General features: G+C 45.0%; 1 protein-coding gene across 2 annotated transcripts in view; it reads right to left on the reverse strand.

The window, feature by feature from the left end:
• SART3 (spliceosome associated factor 3, U4/U6 recycling protein) overlaps positions 1-13,361 on the reverse strand; it is a 35,366-nt gene that overhangs the window by 4,475 nt on the left and 17,530 nt on the right. For both annotated transcript variants that reach the window (XM_021703397.1, XR_006541209.1), the window contains exons 7-16: positions 11,553-11,708; positions 10,684-10,822; positions 10,106-10,213; positions 9,599-9,676; positions 9,415-9,473; positions 8,350-8,459; positions 5,004-5,116; positions 3,600-3,676; positions 2,831-2,999; positions 205-659 (exon numbers count right to left, since the gene is read on the reverse strand). In XM_021703397.1, the coding sequence (XP_021559072.1) occupies positions 205-659; positions 2,831-2,999; positions 3,600-3,676; positions 5,004-5,116; positions 8,350-8,459; positions 9,415-9,473; positions 9,599-9,676; positions 10,106-10,213; positions 10,684-10,822; positions 11,553-11,708 (1,464 nt within the window). The remainder of the gene's footprint in view (positions 1-204; positions 660-2,830; positions 3,000-3,599; positions 3,677-5,003; positions 5,117-8,349; positions 8,460-9,414; positions 9,474-9,598; positions 9,677-10,105; positions 10,214-10,683; positions 10,823-11,552; positions 11,709-13,361) is intronic.

The raw sequence follows: 13,361 nt of genomic DNA on the forward strand, positions 1-13,361 counted from the left end.
CATCACTTGTCAACGAGGGCGAGCTCAAAGTGACCAAGCCCTGAGTCAGGACCTCACCTACCCAGCTCAGAATAGGCCCTGGTTAACGTGTGAGTCTAGTTCTTAACAGACTACAGATATTCCAGGTAGATTCTAAATGTTAGTTGCTGCACGCAAAAAGCATTAAGGAACCCGACATGAAAGGCATTTTCTGCACAGACCCACCTTGAAATCGGGATTTTTGCTCTTATCCACACAGGGGGAAACAAACATCGGCCTCCCTTCTACAGTCTTCCGGTCCAACTGCAGCGCCTGCAGGGCCGACTTCTCCTCTTTAAACTCCACATAGCAGTAGCCTCGGAAATCGCCCCGGTTGCTGAAGATGGGGCGGATATCTGCCACCTCCCCACAGGCCTCAAAGAGCGGCCGGAGCTTCACATCTGGCTCGCCCATGCTGTAAGGCAGGTTGCTGACGAAGACTGTGATGCTGTCCTTGCTGCTGTCGTGGGGCACCTTGGGCACATCCCTCTTGAGGGCGGCCGCCCTCTCCTTCTGCTTGGAGGGGGCATCAACGTCTACAGGCGCACTCTTCCCAAAGAGTCCTGTTTCTGCCTCTAGGTCCTGTGCTTCCCCGGCTGGAGGAGTGCTGTTCTCCACCTTTCTACGTTTGGAAGGCTGCTCTACAGGGTGAAAGAAGAAAAGCAGCAACAGTTAATGAACTGCTTCTTCTCTTCAGTGAGCTGCTCGATGTCGGGCCTGCGGTGGCTGCACATGACACACCCGTTCCTGTCTCTGGAGCCGGGCACACACCGCGCCCTCTGTCAAGTCTTGCCTGACCCACTCACCTTGTCCCCCTACTTTCTGGGCCCCAAGTTCATTCAGGTAAGTGGACTAAATTAAGTGAGGAGGTAACGTAAGTCCCCGCTATCCACTCTTAATTATACAGTTGACCGGGTTTGAGATGATAAACATAATCTGTATTTTCTCTTCCTTCTGATTTTTGCAGTAACGTTTTCTTTACTCTATTGTAGGCAGACGATATAGAATACATGTAACATATAAAATAGGTGTTAGTCAACTGTTTACGTTATCCTGTTAAGGCTCCCAGTGAACAGTAGGCTGTTAAGTACCTACTTAACTACAGTAGGTAGCTAAGTTTTTGGAGAATCAAAAGGTAAACATGGGTAAACATGGATTTTTGACTGTGTAGGGGGTCAGTACCCTTAAGCCCCAAGGTTCAAGGGTCAATTGCATAAAAGGTCAGGGGGTCTCAAAGTTCAGATGGCAAATTCTAGTACCCCTCTCCTAGAAAGCCTGGAGCAGCAAGGGAGGGATGGGGCTTGGGGACTTGCGGGTTTTTTTTGTCTTTTTTAAAGATTTTATTTATTTGAGAGAGAGAGAGAAAGCGAGAGTGCGTGCAGGCATGCAAGTTGGGGGAGAATCTCAAGCAGACTGCACTGAGCATGGACCCCGACATGGGGCTCGATCCTGTGACCCTGAGATCATGACCTGCGCTGAAACCAACGGTTGGGACACTTAACCGACTGAACCCCCAGGCGCCCCTGGGGACTTGCATTTAAACAAGCACCCTAGGTGACTCTAATGTATGCGCTCTGCTCCACAGGCCACACTCTGCAAAGCACTATAATTCCTCTATGTTCACTATTGTCTTGCGTCCTTCAGCAGAGTTTAACATTCTACTCCAACCCATCTGCCCCACTGCCTCCAGAGGGTCAGTACTGAAAGCCAGTTGGCATTGGCCCTACTTCCAGACCTTTCCATCAATTCCTCACTGCTTTCCTAATGAAGTCTAACCAATGCACACCGCATTCCAGAGTGGCCCTGAGTGGGCCGGCTACCTAGCTACTCCAGCCTCACCTACCCCAGCACACAGCCCTCAGCATGCATCAGGGCTCAAACAGTCATTTGCTGCTCAGAGAAAATTCCAGGGTGTTCTATGCCTCATGCCTTGCTGACAGTGGCGCTCTGTCTGGTTTACCCTTGCCTTCCTTTGCACTTGACAGTCACCCACTCCTGCCTCCAGATGCTGAGGTACATGAAGTCTTTCCTGCGGGGAGCTGACCCCCCACGGCCTCCTCTGGCCTCCACTATTAATCCAGACTGTCCTCTCCCACAGTCCCAATCATATGCCACTGTGGTCACATGTCACATCTGCCTTCCCTGCTAAACCTGGAGCCCCGAAGGCCAGCGAGCTACCCAGCCACGGTCATTTCTGACGGCCTCAAAAAAGTGCACAAGAAAGGTCCCTCTGTTTGACACCTTTGTACAAGGAAAACGCATGGAGTCTTTGAATGTCTACAAACAATTCTTTCCCTTGCCGGACCCTGCTGAAATAAATCTGACCCACACCTGCCCACCCCTGAAATGGCAGGGGCGAGAGAAGCCCTAGTTGGAAACTCCACCGAGTCAAAACCACCCGGCGGGCCGAGCGAGGCAGGTGTCCGTGCAGGCTGCAGAGTGGGATGCTGCAGCCTGAGGGGATAAAGGGCAGGGACAGGGTCAGCCGGGCTGTGGGAGCCCGAGCAGGGTGAAGGGGAACCACACGGGGGCAGGCAGAGGGGGCAATGGCACAGTGGAGGGAGCAGAGCCCGGGTGGACAGGCGGGAGTGGCTGCAGGGCAGTGCCAGGCTCATGGCGGGGAGCCCAAGCACGGGGAGACTCTGCATGTGGAGTACGCCCATGTGGACGATGGGCAGGGACAGGAAGGGTGACGGGGCACCATGTGAGCAACTTATTCTCAGCTGGTTTAAGACACAAGTTCTCTGTACGGTGTCTGTAACTTCTCTGGAAGTTACAGATGTTCCCAAATAACATTTCCAGAAAGCGCTACCTTCTTCATCATCGCCCCACTCCTTCTCATCGTCCTCTTCTGCTTTGCGCTTGTCTGCGCCTCGGGTCTTTTTCTTCTTTTTCAATGCTTTCTTCTCGGCCCGCGCTCTCTTCCGCTGTTCGGCCTTTTCTTCTTCTTGCTGAGCGAGGGCTGCTTCCTTCTCCGCAGCCTGGGATGGGAACATGGACACATCACTAGGACGCAGCAACTGCGGGAACTCTATGGGCCCAGGACAAGTGGAGAGGAAAGGGGATGCAGGGAGTGGAAATTCGCTCCCCCGGGGAAAGGAGAGGTCACGAGGAGGAGGAGGAGGGCGTGCTCACAACTTTCCCTGCCAGGGCTTATTCAGGCTTCTTAGAATTCTGAATCTCACATCTACAGAATGTTCTGCAACATCCCCAGTAATCACTCACCAAAAGAAAGAAAACAAAGTATAAAACTGGGGCTCTAATTAATTTGGATGTGTTTACCTTCCACTCACGGGGCTAAGTGAGGCTCCATTCTTAGCTTTCCCATCTATATCCCAGTAAACTTTAGGTCCCAAAGTCCCCAACTACATAAAGTTTTTATTGTCAGGGCTAAAGTTCTAAGCCAATCCAAGAAAATGATACAAGACAGGCTTAAATATACTGATTCAAGTATGTCACTAATATTTTCTGAGTGAAAGATACTACTTAGGAAGACCTCAGAGGTTTTGACAAGCAATATTCATACCAAACACAATCAAAATAGCTAGCAGAGCTTCTGAAGACTTTAATAGCATCATTACCTTAATTCTCTGCTCATTAACACGAGCTAATCGAGTTTCGGTTTTCTGAACAGCTATATCCCAATCTTCTAGGGTACCTTGATAGAAATAGAAGCAAACTGTCACTTTTTAGAATTTTAAAGGACTGAATAATATGAAATTTTCTTAATTTCCCCCACACCTCCACAAGAGATCTCTCCCATGAGAAATAAGAATTGGAGAGGTGGCTCTCCATTTTCAGATTTCCTTACTGTAGGCTTAAATTTTTTAGAATTTGAACAGTCCTTCCAGGTGTGTTTATTTTTTTTTAAGATTTTATTTATTTATTTCAGAGAAAAAGTGAGAGACAAAGCATGAGCAGAGGGGGAGGGGCAGAGGGCGTGGGAGAGGAAACTCCCTGCTGAGCAGGGAGAACACGGGGCTCGATCCCAGGAACCCAGGATCATGCCCTGAGCTGAAGGCAGCAGGCAGATGCCTAACCGACTGAGCCACCCAGGCGCCCCCTTCTAGGTGTATTTAAAACATCCCTTCTCCTGGGGCATCTGGGTGGCTCAGTCAGTTGAGCGTCCAACTCCCGATTTCGGCTCAGGTCATGATCTCAGCGTCCTGGGATCGAGCTCTGGCATCGCTCCCTCTGCCCCTTCCCCCTGCTCAAGCGTGCTCCACACGTGCTCGCTTGCTCTCTCTAAAGTAAGTAAATAATTATTAAGTCTTAAAACAAGTTTTAAAAAAATCCTTTTTAAAAAAGACCTGAAAACCAGAATATGACCTATTACTCTCATTAGGGAAGATTATGAAGACATTCTAATGTAAAAGGTACAAGACATCTATGTGAAGACTGAGGATTTTAAGAGCTGCTCAAATGATAAATGTTGGGGTGTTTTTTATTTGCTGTTGTTGCTTGGGTGTTTTATTTCCAGTTCTGAGGAGTCTACACCCAAAATCCAGATCAATGCCCATGGATAAATTCACTATTTCCCTACTGATAACTTAATACTGAGGCTCTAAAATTTACAAGGGATGCACACACGACCAATGCCCACACTGAGCCCTTTGCCTCTCAGCGTGCCTTTGGTGTGCATGACACTGTGCCAGAGCACAGATTCTCAACTAGAGCGATCTGGATCCCCAGGCAACAAGTCTGAAGATGTTTCTGTCATGACTGGGGGCAAGGGAGGAGTGCTATTGGTACCCAGTGAGTGACAGAATAGCATCCACCACAAAGAATGAAGAGAACCCTGTGTCAGAGCCACGTCACAGAGAGCCCTCCTTGTATTTGGAGACTCTGAGGGGCAAGGGGATGTGGGCTCATGTGACAGTTCTAATCACAGAGTGCCACAGTCTGTCCTCACAGACTATAGTCCTGAGACCAAAGGGTGGAGGGGACAGACTCCAATCCAGCAGCAGAGAGCTGAGGGTCCCCACCTTCTGTCCTCTCCATGGTGAGCAACACTTCACAGACGTGCTCCGGGTAGTCGCTGGTGCACTGGACAGCCCGGTGCAGGGCCTTTCTACAGTGCTGGGTGTCACCGTGTGCCCTAGGACAGAAAACAAACCATTGCTGCCACCAGGACACAAAGCAGAAGGCACGCAAAGGCAGGGGCACAAGATCAGAAGCTCTGCGGCGACTCTGGCTTCCAGAACTATCCACAGCTATTTGTACTATTGCTACTTACAATGTTTTCTCCTTTTTCCTCCAGTCAACACTAAGGCTTTCTTCTGAGTCACTCTTTCCATTAGCAAGGAGATGCTACTAAAAAATGCTACTATCTGGGACAGTAGTCTGCAACCAGGTGTCCCGCCTTTATAGCGCTGGCATCTGCCACACAGGTGGGGAATCTAAGAATGCTACATTAACTTGATCAAATCCTTAGAGAAATTCTGGGATGCTGTCCTATCCAACCGGAGAATCACCCAATCCAGAGGACGGTCAGATTTCATGCCCAGAGTCATACATTCTGATACTCACATGGAAAGATACACCGCTAATCATAGTAATTATAAACAATGTTATCTTACGAATAACAGTTATGAAATGCTATGTTTCATTTCTATTTAAAAATAACTTATAAATATACATAAATATTACAAATACATATTAGAACACTGGAAAAAAACTTATAGCAGCGGTTCTCAGAGTATGATCCATGTACCCCTGAAGGTCTCTTAAGACCTTTCAGGTGATCTGCAAAGTCAAAACTACTTTATTATTGAACATGAATTGACTTTTTCACTGTGTTGACATCCTGCACTGATGGCGTAAAAGCTGCAGTGGCCCTTAGCACTAATCAGGGCTACACACATACTTCTCAAATTCTGTGCGACATAAGTAGATACACACATAAAGCAATGGCTGTCACAAAGAAAAGCCTATCTTTTTGTTTGGGGTGCAAGCTGAACTAGTTTGTTTTTTCCTGGAACACCATTTTTACTTGAGAAAATAGCTGAGTGACAAAAACTGTGGTTACAGAACCCTGAGTATCTGGAGACATTTTTGAAAACTAATGAAGGAAGTCCATCACTTCAAGGAAAACCCCTGGCTGTATTTGGTGCCAGGATAAAATGGCAGCTTTTAAGTGAAAATCAGAATTTTGGAAAATTTGTATCTGCCACTTTGAGTTTGACAGCTTCCTACTTAAAAGACTTTTTCTACTGGGGTGCCTGGGTGGCTCAGTCGGTTGAAATGTCCAACTCTTGGTTTCAGCCCAGGTCAGGATCTTAGAGTCGTGGGATCGAGCCCCACCCCAACCTGGGTCAGGCTCCATGCTCAGTGGGGAGTCTGCCTGAGATGCTCTCTTCCTCTCCCTCTGCACCTCCCACTTGCGTACACACACACTCTAATAAATAAATCTAAAAAAAAAAAAAAATTTTCCTACTAAGATCACTAAGATATGAACAAATGTGATTTTTTTTTTTAAGATTTTATTTATTTGACAGAGAGAGACACAGTGAGAGAGAGAACACAAGCAGGGGGAGTGGGAGAGGGAGAAGCAGGCTTCCCACGGAGCAGGGAGCCCAATGCAGGGCTCGATCCTAAGGACCCTGGGATCACAACCCAAGCCAAAGGCAGACGCTTAACGACTGAGCCACCCAGGCGCCCCCAAATGTGATTTTTTAAATACTGTATGATGAAATGTGTCGATACTGAGAAGAGCTGCATGACTTAGTGAATGAGTATTCTCCAAATGAACAATGCATGTCACAGATTCACATGTGGGTAAAAGGTCTATCCAAAGTACAAAACAGACCAATGGATATTAATGTAAGAGTCCGAGAAATTCAATGATAAATGGTTTCAGATTCCACACTGCAACTATTTAAGAAACTACCACTTGTTGAATTTTGCTCTAGTATGAAAGAATATCCACAATTATCTGAAAAGGTTAAATTCCCCTTCCTTCTAACCTCCTGTGTGAAGCCAAATTTTCTTCATATTCTTCAATGAGAATTCACAACACAGCGAATGCAGAAACAGACACCAGAATCCAGCTGTCTTCTAAGCCAGACCTCAAAGACACTTGCAAAAATACAAAACCATGCCACTTTTCTCACTAAATTATTTTGGGGTTTGGAAAAGTCATTTTTCATAAAAAATATATTCTTTATGTTAAATGTGATGAATTTATTATTTTGACAATTAAATAATTTTTTAATCTCTCAGTTTTCTAATATGGTGACATTGATATTAATATTTGTCAACGTTGCTGATATGGTAATATTAAATACATACAACTCACATAAACAAAAGCTTTTCAGAGTTCTCAAACTTTAAAGAGTATAAGGGGTCCTGAGACCAAAAAGTTTGAGAACTGCTGACCTCAGAGGAATATTCAAGAAGCTTTTATTTTTTTTAAAGATTTTATTTATTGATTTGACAGAGAGAGAGAGAGAGAGCACAAGCAGAGGGAGCGGCAGGCAGAGGGAGAAGCAGGCTCCCCGCCAAGCAGGGAGCCCAGGACCCTGGGATCATGACCTGAGTTGAAGGCAGACGCTTAACTGACTGAGCCACCCAGGTGCCCCCTCAAGAAGCTTTCATAGTGGTCATCTCTATGGGTGAGATGGTAATAAACTTTCACTCTCTACCACATAGTTTGGCAAATGTTCTATCTTAATTTGAGCACAGTGTTATTTTTTAAATTGGGGAAAAAACCAAAACACTCAAAAAAGAAAAAAGTATATAAAAATGTATTCATTGAGATGCAGTGTTCAAGATACAATGAATAGAAAAGCTGGTCATATTCTTTGCATCTTCCCCATGTTACAAATATTATTGGTCATATTTACTTAAAATAGTTTTAGAGATTTGTAACATGTACAATATCATTGCGTTTTCTTTAAAAAAAAAAAAATTAAGCATAGAAAAATCTCAAAGAATATCCCAAACCATTAGCCAATAGGGGTTATGTCTCCGGGTCTGTCGCTGCAGATAATTTGGGGTTTTTCTCTTCACTTTTTAATACTTTCCACTTTTACATACAAAACAAATACAAAAAATAAATAGTTCCCCAAAAAGTCAAATAAAACCCTCAGATCCAAAAATCAAAACAAACCAAAATAACAAATGGAAAGAAACGTATGGCTGTGCGACAAGGCCAGGCACAAATTACTAGGCTTAGTCCCCTAGCCTCTCCTAGTACACACAAAGCCACTAGCGAAGGACGGGAGGCCGGCGGCCTATGGTGAGGAGCAAGCCCAGGCCGGCAGGGGTCAGCGCGACTGAAGATGGCTTACCCCCAACAGGCACTGCCAACCCCGCCCCCAGGCCGGTTACCTTTCCAGGTTGTAATACTCGAGCCACATGTTGGCATACTTGGCATTCCCTTTGGTCATGATGCTGTCCCAGAGTTCCCGAGCTTTCTGCATATTATTGCACAGTCGAGCCTAAAATGCATTAACAGGCTCCATTAGGAAAGACTCAAACCTTAGGACACTGGCACCCATTACAAAGCATACTTCGAGCAGACATGCCTTAAAACCCCCCCACTGACGATCCACGTTCCCTAACTCCTTGGACATTTCCCAGCCACCGTCCACAGCGACAGGCCCAGCTCAACCACTTCAGGCTTTTGGAGGTGACAAGCATCAAGCTGTCTGCCTACACTACTGGAGAGCAAAGAGCAGGAGCCCACAGGTACTTACAGCCAGTACTTACAACAGAACTGGCTAGTCACTTGTTTTTTATTTTTATCAAGCTTAACTACAAGCGTTTAATCTGAGGCACAATGCAGAGAAAAGACTGATCTAGAAGTAGGTCCCCGCTCTGCCATTTATTAAGTGACTTGGGCAAGTGAACCTCTCTGAACCTGACAGATATTGGTGCTTTGACCTGACTCCCCTCAGAAAATAAAACAGGATTAGAATTTCACAATTCTGTGAGCTGATCAAGGGCAAGTTCCATACCTTACTCACTTGAGGTCCTTGGTCTGACAATAACAGTCAACTCATTACATCCCCTAATTATCCGTCAAATTTCTGTCTCCACACGAGATCAAAGACTTGGGAGCATAAAGCAGGTCTACCTCATTTCCCTGGCACACAGTAAAATGCCTGGCAGATGGTACACACCCGGGTTACTCTCACGAACCAGGCACCAAGGGGAGGTGGGCAGAAGTCCATGAGTGAACTCCTGGCATTCTAACATTTGCTGCGTAACTTCTTACTGAGTGCTAGTGTTTTCTCTAAGATACAGATGAATGTGCATCAAGCTAGATATAGAGCACAAATCCTTACAGACCCTAGACCATCACCTAGGATTCTGACTCAACATCAGCCATATCCATTACACACAGGTCCTTCAAAGGTGGATGTCACTGGCAGGTCCGTCAAAAACACTTACCTCGATCCTAGCCCAGTTCTGCATGATCATACAGCTTGGATCTCCGCTCTCATTGAAACCTGTAAGAACAGAATTAGTCAAAATTAGAAAAGAATTTAGAGACAAAGAGCCTCTGACTGAGAAGGCACATCCACCAAGAAGAGGAAAGACAAGTGCATCAAGGAGTGGGTGAAGCCACACTTACGCTCCTCGACCTCCTGTTTCAGATACTCCAAGGCGCGACTGAATGCAGACCTCAGCTCTTCCAGCTCTTTACTGGAGTCTGTTAGAAGTTGCAAGAGAGATTCGGCTTCATGAAACCGCATACCATGTCTTTTTTATTTTTTTAAAATCCTACAGTGAAACTCCTGGGAGCCTGCTATGCACCTGGCATCATGCCTGGGACACAGAAATAAAACTGCCAGTCCTGCCCCATCACGCAGTTGCAGAGAAAGACACTGGAACAAACAGCACATTACGGACACTGCTGGCAGGAGCAGGTATAGAACATAAGGACCCTAAGTCTCTTCCCTTACAATTCACAGCAGGACTTAAGGATTTAAGTAGCGAAAATTTCTGGGGGAAAACAGTTGCCAATGGCTGGTCTACATCATTTGCCTAATCATGATGTTATTTGGGCAAGTAGGACATCTCACTGAAAGACATGTTAGGAAAAAATTCAGAACTGAATTTGACATGTGAATTTAAATACCTTGTTTGAAATCAACCCTTCTCCTCAGGTAATCAAGGTACGCCTGCCAAATCTCCACATAATCAGTGGCCTGAATGAAGCCAGCACTCAAAGCTTTCTCAAAGGTCACTGGAATTGAAGAACAAGCCAGGATTTGTTACCAATTGAAAAGGAAATTAATATAAATTATCAAGATGGTTATAAAAACCTCTACTGACTATCAAATACTATATGACTTAATGACAGGAAGCAACAAAGTGAATGAGCTAGAGAGAAATGTTCAAAAGAAAAGCTCCTCCAGGATTTGCACAAACTGTGTTCTAGAAAGGGCACGTTCCACAAGATGCCCTGCACTAAAAGAATTCCAGATCAGTAAGTTTGGAGAAAAGACCCCAACTTCTCAGAAAATCACAATGAATGTTAGCATGTTAAAAGCTTAAAACCAGTTTATCTCCCACTTAGGGCCTTTTCTGTCACTAACACCCAATGTCCCAAAGCTAACACCCAGGGAAAGGCTGATTTAATGACTGTCAGTCACAGCACTAGGTTTCTGGCCTGGGACAGAAAGCTTAAGAGTCTTCCCCCAAAAACATTCGCACCAGAAATCACGCGATGGTCAACTCCATGTCTTTCCATGGCCAAGAGGTAACGACTCCATAGGGCAACTGTCCACGGGCAGTTTCTAACAGCACGATTATGTACAGATAAAACCAAATCCTTTACTTTCAGCTGCCGATCCTATGATAAAGAAGTCCAGAGTTAGGAGATAAAATGCTACCGTTATAGACTTTACCATCCACGAGAGACATTTCCAGCACAACCAGCTGACAAAAGAAATTTCCTTAGAAATGCCTCTCGTGACTGGTTTCTTCAACAAAGAAACTGCAAGGGGGAGTTGGGGTAGAAGAGGAGAGGTAGAGAGGGAACCTATAGATGAAAACAGCTTAAGAGACATCAGCCAATCCTAATGGATGGACCTAGTCTGGATCCAGATTCAGATCTTTTACATATATGTACTGAAATATTTACCAATGAAATGTGATTTCTGGATCTGCTTCAAAATCAGATGGAAGAGGAAGAAGGTTAAGGATATAGACGAAACTAGACTAGTGCTGTGAGTTAATTGTTGGAGCTGGGTGATAGGCCCACAAGGTTTCACCCTACTAATCTATATACTAGTGCTTACATTTTTTCCCATAATGAAAAGTTACAAGAAAAAAAATTAATCTGTCACGAAGTCCTCAATAAGAAGACCGTGCAAATTTTTTTACAGTTAGCGATCAGCTGGAAATGACCTGAAACACCAGAAGAACTCCCTGAGTGAGTTGGCAGAGGGGAAAGGAGGATGAGGGGAAAATGAGGAAGCAGAGAGAGCACACAACTAACCCTTGGCACTCCTGCTGATTTTCTTTGAACAGGTTCTCAATTGGTAAAAAGGAGAGAAGTTAGAACAGTCAAGTGGTCTTACTAGGTACTGACTGTAGCGGATCCACAGGTCTGGGACAAGGCAGTTCTCGACCAGGGCACGCTCGAAGATCAACTGCACGCGAGCAGGGTCACCAATTTTCATCTCAAAATCGATGTACGCTTGATATTCAGCCAGCCTGGGTGCCTCTGCTTGCAACTAAGGCAGAGGGGAAGCATAATGAGGTTGAAATGAGCTACTTGACACTGTTAGGAAGCACAACATATCTTCATATTAAATTCTGGCAAGACTGATGTGTAAGAATCCCCAGTCCCCACTCTCAGAACCTCTGGCATGCCAGGGTCTACAACATGACAGGCAGAGTAAGAGTCCACAGTGCCTCTTCATGGCAACAGTTACAAAGGCTCCATAAACCCTTTTCCAAACCCTTCCTTAGGCCACAGGGGGTTTCTGATGGGAGCATCCATCAGAAACTGAATGAAAGAGAAACACCTTTGCCAGTGACCATGGCCAGCCATCCCTCCAAAACAGAAGTCACTTTCTCAGCCTACTGAGTGGAGTGAATGCAACCACATTGGAGTGATTCGCTGCCTTCATTCTAAGGCTTCTCATTCCAAATAGCAGCTCCTGCCAGCGTACAGGTACATGCAGAACATGAAAAAGGCTAGGCTGAATGTTTACTGATCCAAAGACCTACAATCAAAATTCTTTTCAGGCAAAAACCCCTACTCAACTTCCCTCTTCAGCCACACTTCACCAACGGTCGTAACAAAATGAACCAGTTGAGGATTTCATTAATGAGGCTTTGAGAAATACAACTGCATACCAACCATTTTCACACGGAAAAGGGAGAGGGAGCACTGGCTGGCCAGCAGGAGAGCATGCACGCTCCGAGCAGAAGATGACGTCTTAGTCTCAGTTTCTAGTTATACTGACAAACTGGTTAACCAGACAGACTGCCACTGAAAACTAAAACTTGCTGGATTCAGTACGAAAAAAGTCTTGAAAATCATCAGAAAACTGGCAAAGACACAAGAAATACTAAGGACAAAATCTAGGTGAAGGTTAAGCTTTTGCTGGTATAAGATCTATTAAGGATTTGATCTTCACAGTGAGGTGTCATTATTATCCTCACCTTACATCTGAGGTGATTGATACACACAGTGGCTAAGGATGAAACTGGCAGAGCTAACATCCAAACTTAAAGCAGCCTGGCTCTCAAAGTCACTGTTCTTACGATAAAACAAGATACCAAAAAGAGAGCCAAGAAGCCCAACCAACCACGAAAAAGATAAATGCAAAGATATCCACCCCTGGACCTACTGTACTGAAATTATGGGACATCAAACAAAACCAGTGAGATTTTAAAATGGGCCAGAGAGAAAACAAGGATTGCCATCAAAGAAGCTGACGTCTCAACAGCAACAACAGAAGCCAGAAAGACAGGAAACATAACTGTCAATCTAGAATTCTACATCCTGAGAAATGAACTTTTAAGAAGAGCAAAGTGAAGACCTTTTCAAAATAAAACTGAGAAAATCTGTTACCAGCAAATACCCAGTGCAGGAGACTCTAAAGGGTGTAACTGAAGCAAAATAAAAATGATTCCAGATGAAAGCTCCAGGATGCAAGTAAAGAAGAGCAAAGGCAGTGGGAAATGCATGTAGTGAATATAAGCAAATTGGAGCTGTACAATGCAAGATAACAACGATGCCTTTCAGGTCAAACAGAAAGGCAAGAAATACAAGAAAACACGAGTGTAACTCTGAGGCATGGTAAATGAAGTTGAAAGTATTCTAAGACGAAGAGAGGTAGAAAAATGCCACTTACAAACAATATTATGGTCAAAAA

Source organism: Neomonachus schauinslandi, chromosome 14, assembly GCF_002201575.2.
Source record: "Neomonachus schauinslandi chromosome 14, ASM220157v2, whole genome shotgun sequence".
Classification (NCBI taxonomy): Eukaryota; Metazoa; Chordata; class Mammalia; order Carnivora; family Phocidae; genus Neomonachus; species Neomonachus schauinslandi.